This window comes from Eurosta solidaginis, chromosome 5, assembly GCF_040869045.1.
Source record: "Eurosta solidaginis isolate ZX-2024a chromosome 5, ASM4086904v1, whole genome shotgun sequence".
Lineage (NCBI taxonomy): Eukaryota > Metazoa > Arthropoda > Insecta > Diptera > Tephritidae > Eurosta > Eurosta solidaginis.
The window spans coordinates 14,141,616-14,158,171 of record NC_090323.1 but is presented as its reverse complement, the minus strand read 5'-3'; the positions used below and the strand labels follow the sequence as shown (position 1 = coordinate 14,158,171).

The following is a 16,556-nucleotide window of genomic DNA, read 5'->3' as shown; positions in this document are numbered from 1 at the left end:
TGCTCTGGGTCACACTGGTCCCGATTTTGGTCGATATCTCGAAAACGCCTTAACATATACAACTAAGGGCCACTCCCTTTTAAAACCCTCATTAATACCTTTAATTTGATACCCATATCGTACAAACACATTATAGAGTCACACCTCGTCCACCCTTATGGCGATATCTCTAAAAGGCGTCCACCTATAGAACTAAAGCCCACTCCCTTTTAAGATACTCATAAACACCTTTCACTTGATACCCATATTGTACAAAAACATTCTAGCGTCAACCCCTGGTCCACCGTTATGGCGATATCTCGAAAGGGGCCCACCTACAGAGCTATGGCCCACTCCATTTTAAAATACTCATTAACACCTTTCATTTGATACCCATATCCCACAAGCACATTCTAGAGTCACCCCTGGTCCACGTTTATGGCGATATCTTGAAAAGGCGTCCACCTATAGAACTAAAGCCCACTCCCTTTTAAGATACTCATAAACACCTTTCACTTGATACCCATATTGTACAAAAACATTCTAGCGTCACCCCTGGTCCACCGTTGTGGCGATATCTCGAAAAGGCGTTCACCTACAGAACTATTGGCCACTCCCTTTTAAATTACTCATTACCACCTTTCATTTGATACCCATATCGTACAATCACATTTTAGAGTCACCCCCGTGCACCTTTATGGCGATATCCAGAAAAAGCGTCTACCTATAGAACTATGCCCACTCCCTTTTAAAATAATCTTTATTACCTTCCATTTGATACCCCTGCCATACAAACACATTGCAGGTTTACCCTAGGTTCGTTTTCCTAAGTGGTGATTTCCCCTTATTTTGTCTCCAAAGCTCTCAGCTGAGTATGTACTGTTCTGTTACACCCGGACTTAGCTTTCCTTACTTAGTTTTATACATGCAAACATTTGCACAACCGAGCCGATTTGTTAATTTGAGAACGATCATGTGATATATGTGCAATGGCTGTATTTTTAATGAATAAATAGAGAAAAGTACAAAGCGTGTACTTAGTTCCATCTGTTTTCAAAACCATAGTTGGGGCAGTGCACTAAAATTTTAGCTACAACACTGATTCTAACATATACATAATCAAAATCTTGTATTAAGTGTTCATGGGACGTTAATTTAATCCGGTTGAAACGTCTGCTAATCTTTAACATATTCGTTAAATTTAATTAGCCTAAGACGGCAGGAAGATTGTATCGCTAAAAATAAAAAAAGGCGTGCGTGTACTTAGGTACGCGCATGAGAAATTATACTTCTTTGTCAACATTAAAATATAGCTTTAAATTGCATGCAAATAATTAATTTCAATTAAATAATAAGAGTTTGCAGTCCTATATTATCCATCTAATTTTAATTCGGAAACACTAGATATGGATATAAGTGTGATTAAACTGAGTGAGCCCTTTGTCGACTGTGATACAATAAAAACAATAGAACTTTGCCGTAGTACATTAACCATGGGCACAGAAATGCGAGTTAGTGGATGGGGTTGGACAACTCCATACAAAGGGGAGTTTTCGTTTATACTGCTGTATTTTATATAATAGAAAAGGACGAATGTACGGCTGGTTATGTGAGGGCAGGGATATTTTTAACAGAATTAGTGATTTGCTCTTTAACTCAGGGAGCTGATACGTGTTGGGGATATTGTGGTGCCCCGGGCGTTGTGAATGGCCAAATTTGTGCTGTGGTATCAGCTGCGATATCCCCTTATAACTTCTTTTTCCGACCTTATATACAACTATAAACAATGAGAATGTTCGAGCCTTCTAAATTCAGCGGAACGAACGCTTTTATTTATTTTTTTGATCAACGCCCTAGATTTATGAAAAGTGTGATGACTAGTAGCTAGTACCTAGCTAATTATTTTCTAGCTTTTAATACTATTATTACTTAATGTAAATATTGTTTTCAATAACACCGTCCAATTAAAAAATTTTTTTTTTATTATTTTATTTCAATATAATATCAGTAATCTATAAAAGGTCGTGGTAATTTGCCAAAGAGTAAAGAAAAATAGTAAATTTGTTTTTTATATTTGCATCTAAAAAGAGTTGATTCCTCTCTTACATATGTAGCTAAAATTCTTTAAACCAATATAAATTTCTTCAAAAAAAAATTTTATAAAAATTTGTGTGTTTGTTCGGTGTGAACCAAACTATGTACGTTACGCTATATTTCATCACATCAATTTATTGGCGGCCACCGTGGTGTGATGGTAGCGTGCTCCGCCGATCACGCCGTATGCCCTGGGTTCAACTCCCGGGCAAAGCAACATCAAAATTTTAGAAATGAGATTTTTCAATTAGAAAAAAATTTTTCTAAGCGGGGTCGCCCCTCGGCAGTGTCTGGCAAGCGCTCCGATTGTATTTCTGCCATGAAAAGCTCTCAGTGAAAACTCATCTGCCTTGCAGATGCCGTTCGGAGTCGGCATAAAACATGTAGGTCCCGTCCGGCCAATTTGTAGGGAAAAATCAAGAGGAGCACGACGCAAATTGGAAGAGAAGCTCGGCCTTAGATCTCTTCGGAGGTTATCGCGCCTTATATTTATTTATTTTTTTAATTTATTGAATTAGATCAAATATTGAATAAGGCCAGGATTTGCAAGCATTCCTAACTATGTATATATGCATATTCATAACGGTTCGTTTTGGTTTTGGCGTCACATATATTTGTGCAGCAAATTGGGTTAAAGATAAAAAAACTGAATGGGTATCCACCGAATGTTCCTGTTAAGTTTGAAGAAGACGAAACTTGTGCTTACAAACTTCCACATTACTTCGGTAAACTGGGTGAAAATCACAACCATGAGCGAAGTTTTCCAGAAAAGTTTCCGAACATTTTCAGCCGGAAGTATTCTCCATAAGGTAGCCCCGCCGAACGAGAGTTCAAGAAAAGTTCGCCTGCTACAAATGGTGTCAACAATAACTTGGAACAATATAACTCCTAGCAGCTTAGTATCCGAACTCCGAAAGTCAGTTGAGAGCCAAAGGTCAGACGAAACAAAACGTACACACCCAGTATTCCAAAGTAATGGAAGTAGCAGACCCTAAACTTAAACTTTGCTGGTTCGGAAATAAGTAGATCCGTTAGTTATTACCCCATTGTCTTTTAGCCATAAACCACTAGCTGAAAAGAGCCTAAACTACAGCCACGTCGGCTCTTGTATTGACAGTCAAGTAGCAATTTAGGTAATAATCTCGCATAGCACAACATCTTAAAGTGTTTTAGAGTGTAAGCCATTTCTGAAAAGAATCGGACTAGGGAGAAGTTACAGTTATATTGGGTCCTAACGCAAATGGTAATAGATGCGAATTAAGAAAAAAAACGGATGAAGTGGCGCATCCCTCGAAGTTTGCTCTGTAAACGCCCCAAATAGATTTGGCGAGGCATTAAAGAAGTAACTTCTCGAACTCAGTTTTAAGCTTGACAATACTCTACCAAATACACATTCTGAATGCTTCCATAGAATCCTAAAGTACGATTTGGCATAAACACGTCAAAACTTCTAGTCTTATCATATTCTTTTTATTAGAATTCAGAATCCGCCATATGCATCCGTTAAACACGCTGACGGTACGGGATAACTTCTCACTTCCCGAAATTAAATATTGTCTCGAATCTTTGGGGGGGGGGGGGGGGGAGAGTTTTTTCTCCAAAGCTGAACTCAGATATGGATTCCTTCATGTGAGGATAACTATAGACTATTAAATGTACGTCTTTCGCGAGTTCAATTTCGACATGCCATAAGGATTGGAAAATGCCCAAACTTTATATAAGAGACTAGAAGACCCGGTAGACGTTGTTCTGAAGTACCATCGGCAGAACCGACCCTGTAACTTTACCCCCTGTCGACCCAAAGGAAGTCCCTAGAATGTATTTATATTGCCTCGGGCAGTCTGCCAGGGTAGTGGGGGAAATCCGCCCCGCCACTGGCGTTGGAGCTAATGGAGCTAGGCGACTTACAATGCTACTATGAACTACAGTTACTTGATTTAAAAGGCATTGATCTTTGGAAAGTTGTAGGCAAGGAGAAATATCCCTTACTGCGTCAAGATCTCTTAAAATTTTATTAAATGTTTGGTAGTACGTACATTTGTGAAGGCTCCTTTTCACTCCTTAAGCAAATAAAAACAAATAACAGAAATAGAGTAACAAATCAGCATTTAGAAGCGCTTCTGAAATTATCGACCACAAACATCAAAATAGATATAGATAAATTAATGCGGACAATTTACATTAGGTTAATATCTCCACTTTAATCCTTCTTTCCGAAATACTATTAAGTAAAAAATTAAAAACAAAATAAAAATTTTTTTTTTTAAATATAAAAAAATAAAAACAAAAAAAATAAAAGATTAAATAAAATAACTGAATGAATTTTTCTTTTATCAGAATTACAAAATTATTATTATTTATATTATTTTGTTTCTAAAAAACAAAACAAGACAAAAAAATAAAAAACCTAACAATATAAACAAATTTTAAAATTATAAAATATTAATTAAAAAAAATCTAATGAAATTACCTTCTATCAGGATGACAACACATATAATTTTCTTTCTAAAATAATATCATTTTATGAATTTTCGAAGTTTTTACAGTGTACTATTTACTAGCTCCGTTGCCATTTTTTTTTTTTTTTTTTATTTCCAAGTAGGTGTGGTCACGCTTCCATAAGAAGCTTGTTGCGATCCCTGCTTTAATGCTATGGTTCTGATATAAACTTTTTCGTCAGCGTTAATTTCTAAACTTACATAAGTTTACTAGGAAGCTTTAAGCTCATTAAATATACAAATAAAAAAAACAACTATTACTTAAATCTTACAAATTAAAATTTGTTATATCACACAACAAGCACTAACAGTATTTAATATTATTATTTATCTTAAGTATTTTCTTATCTATTTTATTTTTATATATGCGGCTTTTCTTTTTGTTTTAATAAACTAAATATAATTTCTAACAATTCTGCTCCTTCCTTTATTTTGTAATCTTCCTTCATTTTGTTTTCATCTTTTATAATAAATGCAATCAGCTACATATTTAGTAATCACCATTCTTACAATAAATTTCATACAACGCCATACTAAACTAAAAAAAAAATCTCTGAATTTACATGCAAACTGCTACTTGACTTCTCTCACTCACGCGCCTCATTTATATTCATGCAAACACTCTTGGAGCATATAAAAGCAATTAAGAGCATTACTTTTAGCCGACACTACGGCAATTAAACGGATAGAATAGGAAGTGACTCAGATAAACTATTTACTTAAAGCTATGTACTAAAGATACTCTATCCGGAGCTCACTGAATCAAGTGCTTATCTTTCGGCCATTTAAGTTGCTTGTTTACAAACATGCATACATTACAGTTAACTTGGCACTTTAAATTGTTGTACCATGTACCATGTACAACAACATAGTTACGTACAAGGATCAATGCGTCTAAGTGGCTCATGCATATTAAATAGTTGTGCACTCAAAGCTCATATTTATCGACTGCCATGACTATTAATTTGTTTGGTAAAGAAGAATTACTTTTTGGCAGCAGTTCAGTGGTGGTAGCCTAAATTATGAAGAATACCAAATTTTGGCAGCTTAAGCAATGTCTGTTTTTTCGTTTATTGCGTCTTTTTAGGTTAGGTTGAACTGGCCGGTCCATGGGGACCTTACATAGACTAAATTAGTCCGTAGTGTTACCAGAAGTTTGTTTTAAAGACCAAACTGAAAACCCCTATCAAAAGCCAGGACCTATGTTATAAAATAACTCCGTCCTCTTGGCAAATACTAGAAGCTTCCTAGGACTTAAGCCACTTCCTGCTTCTAGGTCTGACAGTCTTGTTAGGAATTAGCTCAAGGCTTAGTTTTTATATTCGCTTAGTATTTCTTCACAGTTTTGGGAAGTAGCGCCGACCTGTATTGGTGCTAGCATCATAGCAAGAAAAATAGGATTGTAGAGACACCACAGCAAAAAAAAAAATTACTTCTCAGTGTGAACTACTCTTTGAAAATGCTAAAGGAACTGGCTACGTGACGCAGGCATACAAATTATAGGCGGATTAAATTAGCTTAGAGAAGATCTAGACAGCGAAATGTGGGACCATTTAGGGATATCGACCCAAAAATTATGCCATTGCTGACATTAATGCAGTTCTCCATAGTGTTAAAATGTGTTTCAAGCAAGGAAAGAACGCACAGCTATCTAAAGTGCGAAAAGTCCACTTATAAACAAGCTCGAAATCTTCCTATAAAATGTATAGGCCAAGGGCGTAAGGGTTTGGGGCGGAAGGCATAGAATACATGATATATGGCCAATGTAAAATCCATAGAGAAAAACTGGTTTATCTTTTTGCGATTCTTGAACTTTCTTCGAACAACTCGAAAGATATCGAAAATTGTTTTGGATCTGAGCACTGACAATATTGGTCGCACAATGAAGTACTCCATTTACGTATAAATCAGGTAGAGGAAGAGCTCTTGGCAAATCTCTCAGTGAATAGTTGTAGGTAATATTGGTATAGAGCCAATGAATGATGGGGAAAAGTAACCGATATCGTCTCAAATATTGGGGTTGGGGGGGATCACTCACTTCAACAGATGTGCAGAATAACTTGATTATTATTTACGTGTCACATCGATCACTCAACTTTTGGATGAATATAGCGAAGTTGTTATGTGCAATTAAAACAAAGAACATAGAGACAGTTAGCAGGGAATCAAAGCAATCTCCAATCAAATTGACAATCTCACCTACCCCTTTAATGAGCAGTCGGAACTTTAGCGACCCTAAGTTCCTCAGGTAAGGTGTTGGATGATATAGAAAACGTGATCAACGCGCTAGTACCTCACTGGTGCTATTAAACCGGATCAGTAGCGAAAAAAACTCCAAAAACCTTCGGGTCTCCTTATCGCTACAAGAGGAAGAAAAACTCACAGTTAGAGGGAGTAAGTTTCTTAAGGCTTCTGTTAAAAGAGCAATACTATAATTCATGGACTTGCTTATTAAGCAAGGCGACTCAGCCAACAATTTTGTAAGGTGCCAATATATTAATCTGATAGGTAAAGACTATCTGGAAAGCGAGTTTATACTAGTCGGATGGATTACCGTAAATATTTAGCAAGGTTTCTTTCGAGGATGATGGGACAGGAAACTGTAAATAGCTATAAGGCCTACACCGCACGCTCTCATGCTATTTAGGATTGATTTACTACTAAACAAGTATGACCTCGATCGATGAGAAGATAAACTTCAAGGGGAACCAATAAAGTACTTAACAAAGACAACTAAACCTGCTCGCAAAATATGGCGCTGCCTTCCTACAGCGAATCTCATTAGTTCTGAACCAGCGTAGAACTAGCTCATTAAGAGACGGTTCTAGTTCTAATTCCGTCCCCTTGTATTGCTTTCAACTATCAATTTTAATATTGTGATGTCCTAAAATAGTAATCGTCTCCCTCCTCAGATTTATACGCTGTTGCTACAAGCTTGGCTACCAACTGTCACGCACTGCAACCGCCTAGCAACAGCTCGGGGTAGTTATTCAACTTGTGGTGCGGAGCTGGTGCTTTAGGCGACTGTCCCCAATTGTTGCTGCAGGATAGATACAAGATAAGGAAGGAGGAGTTTCACCATAATTTAAGGCAAAGATCATAATAGTCTGCATATGAGTGAACGGTAGAGTCTCAAATGAGTGACATAGAAGAAAGATACTTTTTGTGAAATCAACCTACTACGACTACTAATCTCGTTGTCAACACAACTGAAAACGTATTTCAAAGACTCGAAAACGCAAAGGCAGCTACATATCTGCAGTTTGCGATAAGTCCATCGAAAGATATTTTCGAGAAAACGCCAATGGTCTGCGAGGTACCTTCATTATACTTGACTGGGTACTGGTCATATGAGCCTGGGTCTATGCAAGCAAATATAATTAATTTTTGGGCTCCATCAACGCTTGTCTCACTATCGGACTCATTTTATTTCTATTTAGTGCATCAATATTGGCAGTGAGTAACTCAATAGCCACAGCGCTACTGTACATTCTTATAGAGCGGGACCACTTAAATATCGTTATCACAACCTTAATGGAATTGCGCTGATAGAGTCGTAAAACCAATTGACAGCGACCAAATATGTAACCGGTGAGAATACTTTCAACTAATGATCTTTATAAAAAGATAATTATTTCAATTGTGGCTATGACCCACAGTGTTTTGGAAGCACACAAGAGCGCTTAAAATACCAAAAACCACCGAGTCTAGAAACTTTCTACAAAAATATAGAGATTTGCGCGTAAATCTCCACTGCCACCAAAAGTGTCATCAGCAACACATTCACAGCGCAATAGATGCGTCGCAATGGACGTCGGCGTTGACGCTGATGCTGACGTTGCCTTTGACGCTGCCAACATTGGTGGCGCAGCCATTGCTCCTGCCAAATTTGCAATTGTAACAATTGCATATCGGACTCATCACCATGCGCTGGACACGGTGCAATGGAACGCGCTTCCGCTTCCTTGGCCACGTCAACGAGTTTGCCATTTGTTGTGCCGCCGCTGTCGCCATTGTTGTCATTCTTTTTGGCATTTCCAAAGCAACTACAACCGCACGCTGGCCAATGTCAAACCGACGCTAACGACGACTTACTATCATATGCTACCAACAAAGAATCATTCTCATCACTACCGCTACCAGCGCTACGCTCCGATTCGTTAATCACTTCGAGTCTGGTTTGAGGTTGCGCGATTTTATATTTATTATGTCGTTTATTTATCAAAACTGTGCGTATATTGTTGTTGCGTGGCCGCGTCGTATGCACCGAGCGGTGTTGGTGATGCACGCGGCCACAATGACGTCTGTGTTGATTGAGTGCGGCGCCTAGCATTGTACAATCTGAGCTTGACTCCTGATCATCATTGTAAAAGTAATCATCATAATCGTAATCATCATCACCGCATTCCATTGCTTCATCATCATCATAATCATAGTAATCATCATCGTAATCGTCGAAATCAAAGAAACAACAACCAGTTGGTTTACGTTCCACATCGGATATGTAGTTGAGACGTCGCTGCTTACAAGCTCCGCCACCGTTAATGCCATTGCAATGATGATACGACGTTGGCTGTTGTGCTGTCGCCGTTTTTGGCTGCGTGTGGTAATTGGAGCACAAATGATATGTGTGACTGTTAGGTAAGCGACTCTCCGCTTGATACGAGTCGCCGGTGTTGTATTTGAGCTCAATTACTTCGGGTCCTTTCCATGTTATGCCAGCGCGTACCAAATTGTAGAAACGCATAACACCCCACATTGCGAGTACCTGTGAGTGGATGGCAGAAGTAGAGGAAGAAGAAAAAGAGAAGAAGACAATGCAAACGTTTTCTCATTATTATTATTATTAATATTATTATTTATTAAGTAACACACACAAACATAAAACTTAAAATTATAAAAGAGTACTAGCAGTTATGGCCATCGATCCGACTTAAGATGGTAGTGAAAGGTAGTTTTATGATCTAAGTTGAACCTTAACGACTAAACATATGATACGTACGTTAGGGTGGGCCGATTTATTTACCGATATCGCGCCTTCGATTTTTCGATAGGATTTGAGCTCAGGAAAAAAACTTCCACTACGCATACCCAAAAAAATTATTTTCAAGCCTGCGAAATTTAATTTTTTTGATTTTTTAGGTTTTTTTCATGACATACTAAAAATATTTTAATTTGATTGTAAAATTTTCATGTATACCCTGTCGGACCCAAAAACGTCCGCTAAAAACGTTGGCGATAACAATTTTTTGGAGAGAAAGACACTTTTAGGTCGGCCAGGGTATACAGGAAAATTTTACAATCAAATGAAAATTTTTTTAGTAGGTTATGAAAAAAACCTTAAAAATCAAAGTCGAAAAAAAGTAAAAAAAATGAAATTTCGCAGAGTCGAAAATTATTTGTTTGGGTATGCGTAGTGGAACTTTTTTTCCTGAGCCCAAATCCTATCGAAAAATCGATGGCGCGATATCGGTTAATTTTCGTCCATGCAATTCGACCCACCCTAGCGTACGTATTTACATAAAATATGTTTGCGAATATAATAACGACATTTTATATAAGTTTAACAAGTTAAAAATTGAATCTGGAATCGTAAATTTTATTTACTTTAACGTACAGTTACAGTTTTTAAGAAATTAAAAGGATTACTGGAACCAAAATGCTTCTATCGCAGTCTGTCTAGAATTGGACATTCCGTGTTCTTCTGAGGCAACGCGAAAGAAAAATGGAGATGTAGCTGCATCTGTATCGGATAAAACATGTTGAAGTCTGATCAGCGTATATTCTAGCTTTAAGCGGGTGAAAACGGTTGATAGAAGGGTTTGATCTCTTGATATGATTTGGAGTGATCCTTTTGGTTTGAGCATGTACCACTGAAAGAAATATTTTACTTGTGTTTATGCCTGAACGGCTAGTTATTGGATAGACAGTCCAGTCTTGGATTAGTCCGCGATGAGTCGCCGTGAAATATGCCACTAAAGCCAGTTTGATCACTTTATATGGGTTGGAGTGCGCTCTCTTGTTTTAGCATGTCTTATGGAAAGGCCAATTGTGCTTGTTTATATCTGAAAGGGTAGTGTTGGACATACAGTCTTGAATGAAGCCGGAAACAGTCGCAATGGAATATACGACTATAGCCAGGTTTGATCTCTTTATGTGGGTTCAAGTGCTCCTTTTTTTTTTAGCATGTCGCATGCAAAGAAAAGTTGAACTTATTTATGCCTGAACCTTAATTATCGGACAGCTTCTCTTCATACCCTAACGGGTACTGTCGAAAAGATCATTTTTCTACTCTTGTTTATGTCCTTACGATTACTGTTCCCTTGCCTTTTATCATTTTTTTAATTCTAGCACAATAGTTTGAATTTATTTGGAACGTAAATTATAAAAAAACAAAAAAATTAAATGTGGTAATCAAATATAGGGAAATTTGATTGGTTGCTGTGCTACCCGGCTGAAAAGACCGGATCCAAGCAGCGCGGTAAGCACCATTTTCATGTACATTCTCCAGAAACCAATTTCATGACCTGCCCTGTGTTTTTACTCAAACCATATGGTTAGATTAATAAACCTTCTGATATCTGATGTATATTGGAACGAATTTCCGTCATCTCTTGTCAAATTTGGTTTCGAGATAAACCGGTTTCGGCATTGCGTCATCATCAGTGTCGATTTTCTGATATCCTTTACGTAGTATATGGACACCGCCCCTAAGTCGGGCACCACAGAGCTGCCTCGCTATGCTCGCCAGGGCTGAGCACTCGCAGAGGAAATGGTAGACTGTCTCCTTACAACCGTCCACACTACAGCACCTGCAGCTGCCTTTAAAAAGGATGAGGAGAATGGGTTCTTTCCGCGTGTGGATCTAGTTACAAATGTCCTATAATGGTGGATGTGATGCCAAATATCTCTTTCCTAGATAATCTCTTCACTAGACATATGTATACAGTAGAGACTCTGTTCTTCTCTGGTTGTGGTTAGGCCATGCTTGCTTGATGGTTATCCGTAGAGTACTAATTGCGAATTGAAGTTTTCTTGATATAGAAAAGAATGTCACTCTTTCTTAATGAAAGTGGCAGGTGCACCGTGACTGCCTTAGATATGTTAAACGATGCACGTGCCTTTGTCAGTGCATCCGCTTTTTCATTGCTATCAGTGTTTCTGTAACCGTATACCCAAGTGAACGTGATGAGAGCAAGGTTTGCTGCTTCGCGTTATGCTTTCTTCAACTTTTCGACAGTTTTAAAGCACGTTGCACACTTGCTTCGTATTGCTGAAAAGGCGTTTAAGCTATGGCGTACTGTAGCATCATATGGCGCTTCTTATTGCTTGATGTCAAATATAATTGCCTTCATCGAAAGTTTAGTCAAGTAATAGAAGTAATGGAGAAAGACTTAGTGACCACTTGAGTAACTGGCAGCCACAGTGCGTTTATGTGTGTCTTAAAGATTATGAATATGTTTTACCATGCAGTCATTCATTAATCAAAGACAGAAAATTGTGTCTCTTGTACACTCAGAGAAAAACGCCGTTGCAAAATCCAGCACCACCGGACTCAATTCAAGCTTTTCATGTTCTTACTTTTTTGTTCTTGAAAAACGAACGGCCTGTTTTCAAAACAACAACCTTGTTCTTGAACTGAGAACCATTTTCTTGAAAAAAGAACGGCTGGTCTTAAGATATGAACAAATGTTCTATAATGAGAACAATGTTCTTAAATTAAGCCCAAGAAAAAAGAAACGGTATAACTCGTGTGTACTACAATTTTAAATACAACATTTGGCACAAACTTTCAAGCAGTTGAAGCGGCCAAGCGGCTACGATGTTGCGGTTGTAATCATGTGGCTCGAGTTCGATCACCGCCAAACTCTGAAGTTTTTCAAAACAATTTTTTTAAATTCTATTTTTTTAACTCTTATTTTTCGCTGAGTTCCATTCACATATGCACAGGTAATTCTCAATCTTGTTATCCAATGTTTTAAATATATATTCAGATTGCATCATCATAGAAGAACAATTTCTCAATAAGAGAAATATATGAGAAAATGCATATTATGCGTTTTTTTCTAATATTTTGAAATTTTAATAATAATTTTTTTTTGTTATTAATATTTTTTATTAATGACAAAAAAATTATTTATTAATAAAAAAATAAATAAATGAGTACTACTTAAAACAGTTATCTTCCCCACTCCCCCCAAACATCAAGCACAAACCGTTCTTGAATTGAGACCGAAAAATGTTAAATCGACCACAAATCGTTCTCGAAGCGTGAGAACGAAAAATCTTAAATCAAGCCCAAGTAGTGCTTAAAATGAGCACAGAAGGTTCACACACCAATAGCAAAGTGGTCACAAAATACGAACGGTGTGCTTGGAAAAACTGTTCTTAAAACAAGCCCGTCGGTCACGTGTTAAGAAAAAACGTACTTAACAGACTTTTGTAAGCGAATGTACTTAATTTTGAACTTGTTTCGTTCGTTTTAGAACGATTTTTTCTCTGAGTGTATGTAATTTAATAAATAAACTGGCAGTTCATGGTATACCAGCTGTTTTTAGTCATCAATAACAATTAAACCTATTACAGTGACATTTCATCGATGAGGCAAGTAAGTAAGGTTCATTCACTTCAATCAGCACTAAAGAAAGATATGTTTTTTTTTGTTTTTTTTTTTTCAAGTAAAATGCAGCCTATTTAATCCTAGTTTAATAAATATTTGTACAAATTCGAGGATTTGGTGATTTACTAATTGTTATTGGTAGTAATGCCGGGGTCATTGCGTGGCTGTTTTAAGTTAATTTTGGTATCAATATGAGAATGTGTTAGGGAATATCTCAGGAATATTTCAGGACTATTTGGAGATTGTTACTATTCGGACAAAACCACTATGGAAAGTGTCTGGCAATTAGTGTAGTGACTTCTAATATCATTACGATGACAAAATATGAAAATCAGCCTTTATAAAATGACGGAGGCATGGTGTTTTTTTTTGCGCATTGTTCGTTCGATATCTGTGTAAGCCACTATGACTCAAGCTTCATACTAAGATTCGCACTTCAGCTGGAAGTATGCCTTTACGTAATTTCTGACATGAGATCATACACTTTAGCGACTATTCCACGATCATTCTCACACTATTTTGGAATCATTTTGGCCTAGTTCGGAAAATTTATCGGACTGTTGTCGACATGTTTTTGGTTCTTATCGACGTGCTATCAGCTTTACATAGTTAAAAACTGTCAAAGAGTTATTGTTGTTTTATCGAAACTTTATCAATTTGCTATCGGAAAAACATCGATTATTATCGGGAAGTTATATATTTGTAATGAAAAGTTACTGATATCATCGAAAAGTTTTGGGCTTACAATCGAAGTGTTTTTTTAATCGATAACAAGTCGATACATTTTCGAAGAAAAATCTATAAATCATCGAAAGCATTTGTTATCGATACAAAATGTATAGCATTTCGAAAACAAACAGATAAGTCATCTATACCTAGCCGATAACAAGCCTATAATGAACCGGTAATAAACAGATACCACTCCAATAACTCGCCATTAACGATTGATATCGATAACAAACCATTAACACTGACCTAAGCAGAGCTCACAGAGTATATTAATTTTGTTTGCATGACGGTATCCCGTAACGGCATAAACTAATCGAGATAGATATAGAATTTTATATATCAAAATGATCTGGACAAAAAAGAAATTCATTTAACCCTGTCCGTCCGTCTGTCCGTAGATATGATAACTTGAGTAAATTTTGAGGTATCTTAATCAAATTTGGTATGTAAGTTTCTAGGCACTCATCTCAGATCGCTATTTAAAATGTAATAATTGGAATATAACCACGCCCACTTTTTCGATATCGAAAAATAGAAAAAGTGCTATAATTCGTTACCACAGATGGATAAAGCACTGAAACTTGGTAGGTGGATTAACCTTATGACGCAGAATAGAAAATTAGTAAAATTTTGGACAATGGACATGGCTTTTAAATCACTTTTAAAAGAAGGTGATTTATAAGTTTTGCAAGCTGTAATTTGGCAACTAAGTATGTATGTAATATTCGGTTACAACCGAGCTTAGCCTTCTTACTTGTTTGTTTTGATTTTGGCGTCTGCCGTATGGTATCTAAAAGTCATTAAATAGCTGTTTCATTTTAAAGTCCGGCTGTGGGTACTGTTATTCGCGATCTCTGAGCATAAGTAATGCATTAGCTAGGTTTGGTAATTGCGCTCTAACTTTATAGTTTTGTTTTTGATAAGCTGTTTACAATAGCTATCGATAAAATTTCCAAATCGAAATTTCTCAGCATATTGCTTATGTTCAAAATAAATTTTCTTGTAAGCAAAAAAAAGCAAATCACCAGTGGCCGCAACAGGTGCCATTGCCATCAAATGCTGTCAACAACATCATTTTTCAAAGCAACATCTTTGCTTTATCGTCCTTTCAATTCACTACACGCTTAATATTTGTTTGCCAACGTTAACTCAAGACTTTTGCACACACACAACCAAGTTCACGCCTATTTACTACATGCGCAAGAGCTTGGAAAATAATCTGCACAAATACTTATACTCGTACAAGTACTCAAACAAGTTTTTACAATTGAATGTGCCTTTGTTATGTAATGTTTGCTTAATAGTATGAGCATGTGTGAGTATTTGCGCGAGTCAAGCGCCTACATATGTCAACTACACGCATACATACATATATATGTACATATCACGGTAGACTAAACAATATGCCACTGGAGCATTCATTTTTGACCTCAACGCATTTGCCATCTTGACATCGCTTAACTAAATTGCAATGAGGATGTATAGAAATATGTGTATATGTGTGAGTGTAGGCAGCTATGGTGGTATGTAGGTAGGATGCTCGCCTTCTATACTGAGCTTTCAAGGTTCAAGTTGCAGGAAACGTAATATCAAAATACTCAGATGTGGTTCGGCAAGCACCGTTAGAATATTTCTGTAATGAAGGGCTTCTGAGCAAAAACTCACTATTAGGTACTGGCTATAAGTGCATATGTCCTTGTCATCGAGCAGCATAAGCATAAACATTGCTAGACACTCATAAATAATATTTAAATAAATGCATTATAAAAGAATGTTGCAGTGAATTCATAGTTGGTAAGAAACGTCAGTAAGCACAATAAAAGAAAAATAGTGTCTAACAAAGGAGCATTGCATATTAAGCAGTTATTTACGCATACATATGCATATACACGGGAACATATCCATTTTGTACAGTAGAGTATAGTAGCGAGCACGAAAATAGCAGTTAGGGTTAGGTTGAACTGGCCGGTCCATGAGGACCTCACCTAGACTGATTGAGTGCGTAGTGTTACCAGAAGTTTGTTTTAACGACCAAACTGGAAAACCCTATCAAAAAACAGGACATATGTTATAAAATAACTCCGTCCTCTTGGCAAATACTAGAAGCTTCCTAGGACTTAAGCCAATTGCTGCTTCTAGATCTGACAGCTTTATAACTCCTAATAGCTGGAGTCTTAGCCTGGCAAGTGCAGGGCACGAGCACAGGACATGCTCGCTCGTTTCCTCCTCCAACCCGCACTTCCTAAATCTGCTATCACTGAGCAAGCCTCATTTGAAGGCATGTGACGCCAGAAGGCAGTGTCCAGTCAGAATATACGTCATGATTCTACAGTCCTCTCTTTTTAATGAAGCAACGTTTTGTTAGTCTAAGGTTGTAAGACCTACACATAATTTTCGACACTTTACAGCCCCGCGCTTGAACCCACCCCTTTCCCGCTTTGTCGATCATGTGCATCTCTCGCCTTTGCTTAATCTCGCCCAGTCTAATTCGGACGTCTACGGAGCAAGCTTCAAGGGATGCGCCCTTTTTAGCTAGTTCATCCGCTTTTTCATTCCCATCTATTCCCATATGCCCTGGGACCCAATATAGATGTATGCTTCTCCCTGTCCCAATTCTCTCTAGAGATTGCTTGACT

The 16,556-nt window shown here is 37.3% G+C and overlaps 1 protein-coding gene across 2 annotated transcripts in view; it reads right to left on the bottom strand.

The window, feature by feature from the left end:
• Nucleotides 1-4,626: 4,626 nt before the first annotated feature.
• LOC137253891 (uncharacterized) overlaps nt 4,627-16,556 on the bottom strand; it is a 239,083-nt gene continuing 227,153 nt past the window's right edge. For both annotated transcript variants that reach the window (XM_067791485.1, XM_067791486.1), the window contains one exon: nt 4,627-9,339. In XM_067791485.1, the coding sequence (XP_067647586.1) occupies nt 8,641-9,339 (699 nt within the window). In that variant the 3' untranslated portion in view covers nt 4,627-8,640. The remainder of the gene's footprint in view (nt 9,340-16,556) is intronic.